The 8,567-nt window shown below is 39.6% G+C and overlaps 1 protein-coding gene across 3 annotated transcripts in view; it reads left to right on the top strand.

The window, feature by feature from the left end:
- The window catches only part of PDLIM5 (PDZ and LIM domain 5), a 144,677-nt gene extending 136,981 nt beyond the window's left edge, over positions 1-7,696 (top strand). For all 3 annotated transcript variants that reach the window (XM_069978335.1, XM_069978337.1, XM_069978336.1), the window contains one exon: positions 90-7,696. In XM_069978335.1, the coding sequence (XP_069834436.1) occupies positions 90-179 (90 nt within the window). In that variant the 3' untranslated portion in view covers positions 180-7,696. The remainder of the gene's footprint in view (positions 1-89) is intronic.
- Positions 7,697-8,567: the final 871 nt, after the last annotated feature.

Raw genomic sequence — 8,567 nt, forward strand, 5'->3', positions numbered from 1 at the left:
AGTATAGTACAGTAATACAAGCTTAGAGTATATGAAAGGGCTAATTGTATGTGTGTATTCAGTTGTTGTCTTGTGTTTCTCTCTCCTAGGTATGTTGTGAGAGTTTGGAGGGTCAGACATTCTTTTCAAAGAAGGATAAACCTCTATGCAAGAAGCACGCCCATGCTGTTAACTTTTAAAGAAGCTTTCCACACCTGAATGTGCCTTATCTCCAAGCTACTATGACAAATTCTATAGCCACCATATTTCTTGAGATTTTAATAGACTGCTCTTTTTCATGTGTGTAATTCAATGTATAAAGCAAGCCTACATTGTAGACACAGTTGGGGTGTATACAAGATTGTCTAGTACAATCTATAAGGGTGCGTTCACACGTACAGGATCTGCAGCAGATTTGATGGCGCAGATTTAAATCTGCAGCAGATCCGCAGCAGATTTGATGGCCCAAAGTTACTTTGCATGGAATCTGCAACTTCTAATCTGTGCCATCAAATCTGCAGATCCTGTACGTGTGAACGCACCCTAAAGCATTACTGCCATTTAAAAGAATTTTGACATGTCACAAAAGTTTTGATTTGTCAGGGTCTCAGTGCTATATCTCTAGATACAGCCAGGAGAAGCGAGCAGCAGAGCACTTCACTCTGTGGCTTGGTGCTCAATTCATCTCATTGCAGGACATCAGATCCATAGACTTATAATGGAGCCTGCCTACTGTCAATGTGTCAGGATGGATCATTGAGGGTAGCATGTCAAAAAATAAAGTTAAAGTGACAGTAATGTTTTAAAATATAGCCATACATTCATTTATTTGTACATTAATCCTTGCAAAAATTTGCCATTGCCAAATGTCACTTCAGGTCATTTTATACATGTTAGTTTTTAAATGTAATTTCTTATAACAATTGTACACATTTGGTAAAAGGGAAAAAAAAATTACAGAGGATTTCATTACCTGTAAATATTGGGTTGTTTTAAACACTTCTTATACCAAAAAAGAATATTATATACATTTAGGCTATGTTCACACTGCGTATGAATCCGTCCGTAGATCGTACGCCGCCGTACATGTGCGGCTGAAACTACGGGCGTGGGAAAAATAGACATGCGGCCGGATGCGTACGAACCGCGAACATACGCCCGCAGTACAGTTATGCTTCCCTAGCTTGTTTCGTAGCGATCTGAAACAGGTCATTTACTTGGAAATCTTCGCCCAGCCCCGTAAACCACACAGAACCTTTTGGTTCGAAAAATCAAGTTCAATTTGGCTGAAATAAGTACTTCGTACGGGACCGCATGGAAATCCACAGCCGTGAGCTGGAACATTTCCGTCCTCAAACAATGATCTTGTTCATTTTTCACGGCGCCGTATACGATCCGGCCGTAAGCTCATACGTAGTGTGCACTGTGCGGGCATACATCGTATACTTTCAAGCGAACGCATCAACCTCCAAAACTATGTGCGTATATTCGTGGTTCGCACTATGGACGGATTCATACGCAGTGTGAACATAGCCTAAACATGTATTGTTTAAAGGGGAACTATCAGCAGGTTAGACGAATCTAACCTGCTGATATGTCCCTACTGCCCAGGAGACGCAGAAGAGGAGGTCTCTTAGCTTCCTCCTTGGTGCTGTTACGGGGCAGTTAGTCATTTTTCATCCACGGTCCGGTGAGACTGTTAGGACCACTGCCCGTCCTTAGGGTAGCTTCACACGTACCGTATCGCTGCGTTTTTAACGCTGCGTTTTTGGTGCGATTTTTACATGTGAAAATCAAAACACGATGTAAAAAACGCAGCGATAAATACGCACCCTTATAGTGCCAATCCAGCCGACCTGTTCCATTCATTATCATTCTAAAGGGATGGGCTGGCGGGGGCAGATCGCCGCTATGGGGGTGGGCACTGCTCCTAACATGACCAACTGACCAACTAAGAGACATACCTTCCTCCTCTTTATCTCCTGTGCAATAGGGACATATCAGCAGGTTAGATTCGTCTAACCTGCCAATAGTTCCCCTTTAAACACTTTAAAATCGATCTGTAAGATGCTGAATTTAAGGATATATAGTTTTCAATCTTAAGATTCACTGAAAAAGATTTATTTCAGCAAACGCGCCAGGATTCTAGCATAACTAGTGCCATGAAACTGTCCAAAAGGGGTGTGGCTTAAGATGTTACGCCTCGCACCAGAAATGGGCCAGAATTCTTCTACCAGATTGTGGCACAGTTCAAATTAAGTAATAGTTAAAAGAAAGACTCCAGAAGTCCTTCTGCTCCTGAACAATATTTTCTTTATTATGTCATGTGAGAAACTGACACATTTCAGGCTAACGCGCCACTATTCTATTCAGTATTGTCAGGCACATAAAAAGTGTTTTGCATGAAAGCACAAAATAAATTCATACAAAACTATATAATGTTAAGCATCTCACCTTCTATAAGACAAAAAAGCATGGGAGCCAATTTAAATCTTAAACAGATAAAATAGATTCCATGATTATATCTCCTGGGTTTTATAGTCACATACAGTACCAGTTGTACTATATTGTTGTAAGGAACAAAATGTCGGGCACCTTAATATAAACTGGTGATAGAGAAGCTGAACAGAATATTGTATCACTTACATTGTTCTGTGCAGATGATTTGGAGATGTCTTCCTGAATAACATGGACAATAAGTAGTGCTCTCCATTATTGTGCATGAGCTCAGTAGTCCTGGATATTCATGAGCACCAGTAAACTTTGCCCACCAGCTGCTGATTGGCAGTTATCTATCCATGCTGTCTATAGACATTCAACTGTCAATAAGCAACTGTCGGACATAGGAAGTGGTGTGGGAAGAATCCTATTCACCTGCATATTAGGAGAACGGCTAAACGGAATAATGTAAATAATGCATTTCTATCACTAGTTTATGCTGCCCTTATATAAACCTAGTGACAGATTCTCTTTAAACAAAAATATTGTGGTCAGAAAAAGCGGTGAGATTGTCTGATAAATACGGTATATACACCACACGTCGTGCTGAATGCAATAATGCTAGAAAACTGGTAAACTACTACCCCCAAGTGTCCTCTCCTCACTCCTTTATGAGTTATGAATATATGTAAATGTGTGTATAATTTAATTACATGGCATCTGCACAGACACATATATGTATTAAGATGACATGTATTCAGCGTAGCAACAAAAGCTGAAATATCCTGGAATAAAAGGTATTGTTGCCATATTTACAAAAGGTCTTCATGTTCATGAGATATTTACTGTACCTCAAAATGAACACTTTACTAGTGCCAGTTTGCCCTGTATACAGTACCGGTTTGGTGCTCCTACAACAAAGACAGCACAAACTAAACTATATGACATAAGTGCATAAAACTGCTCCTAGTCCTTGCCGTATGCCTGTGCCGCTAGACCCATCCCGGCACATCGTTCTACTGAGATAGTCTTGGCTTCTCAGAGTTGCTTTTATTATTATTATTATTATTATTGTGTAAGATCATGCTAATTGAAGTAATTTATTTTCAAACCTCTTAGTTGATAATGTATACATTCACTTATAGCATAGTTGTATATAAGGTTTGTCGTCCTTTCACGGTATGCGGCACAGACACGACCATTGTTTCTAGAAACAAGGTTATAAAAATTAAATGCTTTAAAAATGTTGACTGTGTGTAAGGGCCCTATTCCACGGGACGATTATCGTTCGCATAATCGTTAACGATAAACGATTTCAAACAACCGCTATGGCGAACGGCCTGAAATCGTTCACCCATTTACATGGAACGATAATCGTTACTTATGATCGTTCTTGCGGTCGTCTTGACGTCGCCATTGCATTCGTCACTGCTGCGAACGACCGAACAACGTCTTATTTAATGCGAACGATTTGCGAACGAGCAACGATAAAAATAGGTCCAGGTCTTATTAAGTGATCAACGATTATCGCTTAGATTCTAACGACTTAACTATAATCTGAACGATAATTGTCCCGTGGAATAGGGCCCTAAGGGTTTGCACTATAGTAGCTGATAGCCCACGGGCCAAAGGTTTATTATATGATAGTAGAAGAGGGATTGAACACATTAGTGAATATAAGATATTATGTAAATATATTGTGTCTTCCAAAAATGTCATTTGGTCGTCCGGTTGATGATTATTTGCCTCCCACCCTATAAAAGTTACATGTTCTGCAGCTATAGGCTATGTTCACACTGCGTATGAGTCCGGCCATAGTTCGTACGCAGCCGTACATGTGCGGCTGAAAGTACGGCCGTGGAAAAAATAGACATGTGACCGGATTGCGAACATGCGGGCGAACCGCGAACATACGCCCGTAGTACAGTTATGCTTCCCTAGCTTGTTTCGAAGCGATCTGAAACAGGTCATTTACTTGAAAATCTACGCCCAGCCCAGAACCTTTTGGATCTAAAAATCACGTTTAATTTGGCTGAAATAAGTATTCCGTACGGGACCGCATGGAAATCCACGGCCGTGAGTTGGAACATTTCCGTCCTCAAACAATGGTCTTGTTCATTTTTCACGTCGCCGCATACGATCCGGCCGTAAGCTCATACATAGTGTGCATTGTGCGGCCGTATATCATATACTTTCAAAGGAACGCATCAACCTCAAAACTACGTGCGTATGGATACGTAGTGTGAACATAGCCGTAAGAAGGAAAAATGGATTGCTGGTAAATCGGTCTAGAAAATATTAGTTTCATATGTTGCAAAATTATAAGATTTTGGAATATTTACAAATCAGGTGTCAGTTAAGCGGGCGGAGAGGAGACAACCCTCAGCAGTTTTAAGAGCTTGGCTCTTGTTACTATAGAATAAAAACATTTTACTACATCCTGGAATTACAGATGCATATATTAAAGGTACCATGTGAACTAACAACTATCTAACAGTGTCGGCAGTTTGAAACATGAATAAAATAAAAACATGAAAAATGTATTTAAACAATTCCAGTATTCCGAAGATGTATACATATGTATATATATATATCTCATACATAGTGTGCATTGTGCGGCCGTATATCATATACTTTCAAAGGAACGCATCAACCTCAAAACTACGTGCGTATGGATACGTAGTGTGAACATAGCCGTAAGAAGGAAAAATGGATTGCTGGTAAATCGGTCTAGAAAATATTAGTTTCATATGTTGCAAAATTATAAGATTTTGGAATATTTACAAATCAGGTGTCAGTTAAGCGGGCGGAGAGGAGACAACCCTCAGCAGTTTTAAGAGCTTGGCTCTTGTTACTATAGAATAAAAACATTTTACTACATCCTGGAATTACAGATGCATATATTAAAGGTACCATGTGAACTAACAACTATCTAACAGTGTCGGCAGTTTGAAACATGAATAAAATAAAAACATGAAAAATGTATTTAAACAATTCCAGTATTCCGAAGATGTATACATATGTATATATATATATCTCATTTTATTCTATAAAAAGAGATAGTAGCAAAATCCTTGCTCTTATTCATGTTCGGCCAATCGTGCACATCAGTGCAGATAAAAGCGCCAGATACTACAGTGTAATCTGTTAGCCAGCGGTGCTCTGCCTTTCGTCCAAGCATCCAAACATAGATATAGGTAGAGAAAATTTATGAGGCGGCACTCACCAATTCAATGCTTGAAGATTTATTGATAAATCACTGGCATAACATGCGTGGGACAGAAAAGTGAGAGGTAGGGGCGTTCCACCAGGCAATGGCCTGTTTCATGCCAATTGTGCATCCTCCGGCCTGTTTGGACTTATCCAAGTCTAAGGATTGTTTGAGCAGCTGTTTGCTGTGTGTGTAATAGTGCAGGGAACGAGGTGGAAGTGAGCACTGAGCTCAAGGTCAGCGCTCACTTCCCCCAGAAAATTGTGCCATACGGCCTTTAGATAGCTGTTAGGACAAGGAGACATGGTACCTTTCATATATGTGTCTGTGCTTCCATAGTGTAGAAAAATGCTTTTTTTTGTTTCTTTGCAAAAAGGCTTCCCCAAGTGAAAACCTTTTTGACACATGAAAAGAAAAAGTTTTTGACAATATAATGGAAGCACGGACAGATATATGAAAGGTACCATGTGTCTCCTTGCCCTAACGGGTATCTAACAATGTCAGCAGTTTGAAACCTGAATCGCTACATACATAAACATCTCTATAGATTCCCTGTATATGTCGTTTACAGAGGTCAAAGAGGTCAAACATGTAATTTTATAATCCTTTAACTATTGTGTTTTGTTTGTTTTTTTATGCGGGAGGGGCAACATTGTCAGCATTGCTGTAAAGGCCTGTTGTAATCCTCATTCTCTTAGGTTAGTATTACATGGGCCAATGGGGGCCCGATAATAACTGTAAACGAGCGCCGATCTGCTAGATCAACGCTAGTTTATTGAGCCTATTACACGGCCCAATAATCGCTTAACAAGGGCTGCATGGACATTGTTACCCATGTCCATGCAGCCCTAACCAGCTATCTAGATAGCCGTTAGAGCTACAATTATAGGTCCAAACCTATATCAACGATCAGCCCTTCTTTCTCTTTTTAGCCCTTTTTGTGCAAGTGATAATTAGATGATAATATCCAATTGCACTGGGAGACTTAAAACAATACTCATATTTACCAGACTGGACAGTCGCCTGTAGTGCTGGCACCTAATGGCCAATGTGGAAACTACAAGGAAAAAAATAACTGCACAGTATTTAATATTTTTTATGTTTCTGAAAATTCTGTCTCTTTAATATGTTGTATTGGTGAAGTACAACAGACATGGTTGGCATTTGATAAATAATATGTCAGTCCTGACATACAAGAATTACAAGAAATTGTAATTTTAGCAAACATTGAAAAACTGGTTTAACTTTTTTTTCCCTCTAAATGTATGAAACCTATTAAGAGGGTATTCCCAAGATCCTAAGTTATCCCATATCTACAGGACCGGGGATAAAAGACTGATCAGAAAAGCCATGCAGGTGCGCTGCAGCCCCATTTATTTGAGAACAGTTGACCTCCATTCTCGTGACCCCACCAGTCAGGTGGTTATTCCCTTCAACTCTGTCCCTACACAGGCAGATTTATCTGACATTTTGGAAGCCAAAACCAGGAATGGATTTGAAAAGAGGAGAAATCTCAGTCTTTCCTTTATGACCCGTTCCCTGTTTATGGTCTGTTCCTGGCTTTGGCTTTAAAAATCTGTCAGATAAATCTGCCTGTGTGAACGCACCATTAGAAAGTTATATATATTTGTAATTTACTTCTATTTAAAAGTCTTGCAGTACTTATGAGCTGCAGTATGTCCTGCAGGAAGTGGTGTTTTCTTTTCAGACTGACACAGTGCTCTCTGCTGCCATCTCTGTCTGTGACAGGAACTGTCCAGAGCAGTAGCAAATCCCCACAGAAAACTTCTGCTCTGGACAGTTTCTGTCACAGACAGAGATGGTCTGGAGGAAAAAAAAAAATCAGTCTTTAATTAAACTGGTAACAGAAAGTTATGCAGATTTGTAAATTACTTTTATTTGAACGTCTTCCAGTACTTATCAGCTGCTATATGTCTCGCAGGAAGTGGTGTATTATTTCCATTCTGACACAGTGCTCTCTGCTGCCACCTCTGTTTGTGACAGAAACTGTCCAGAGCTGGAGTAGTTTTCTGTGGGCATTTGCTATTGCTCTGGACAGTTCCTGTCACAGACAAAGGTGGCAGCAGAGAGCACTGTGTCAGACTGGAAAGAATACACCACTTCCTGCAGAACATACAGCAGCTGGTAAGTATGGGAAGACATGAACATTTTCAAATCTATATACTTTCTGACACAAGTTGATTGGGGGGGGGGGGGAATTGCCGGAGTTTCCCTTTAATTCATTTAATTTGTATATTGCAGTGTGCAAGATGATTCACCATAAAGACCTCCTTTTCATATCTGCATATTTATGTGATGTGTATAGATATTCCCTTATTATAACTATCACAAGTAAAATAGATTGTGCCTTCTTGGACACCTATAAATCTGTATTTACCATATGGGTCATTTTCACGGAAGTGACATGAACAGGGGCTATGAATGTAGAATGCGACACTGTAATCCTCTATAGGAGGCTGTCTTTAATATAAAAAGTGACATTGCTATAGTATACAGCACCTTGAAAAATGAATCTGTATCTCTGAAACCATGAAATATTGTTGTTTAGGCTTTTTTTGTTTGTTTGTTATTTTTATGTAGTGCCATTCATCCTTGTCTCTGTTCCCCCATGTTGGTACTAAATCTGAATTTTAGGTGGTGGTGTTTGTCTTTATGGAGTCTGAATTGGTGTTTTAAGTGCACGTTATCTCAATAAAAGCTTTGCGAAACAACCCCACTCGCATTTTTTTTGTTCTTTTTTCTATAAATACAAAGAAACCTGGGAATGTATGCTTTGTTGTCACTCGTGGTTTATTTTAGGGTTCTACTTGTTCTCCTTAAAGGGGTACTCCAGCGCTGATTTAAAAACAAACAATCAATCATAAACATAGTTTTCCCACTTATCATCCTTCCTGAGTCTGTTTCCGTTTGAATTTCC

Source organism: Dendropsophus ebraccatus, chromosome 7, assembly GCF_027789765.1.
Source record: "Dendropsophus ebraccatus isolate aDenEbr1 chromosome 7, aDenEbr1.pat, whole genome shotgun sequence".
Classification (NCBI taxonomy): domain Eukaryota; kingdom Metazoa; phylum Chordata; class Amphibia; order Anura; family Hylidae; genus Dendropsophus; species Dendropsophus ebraccatus.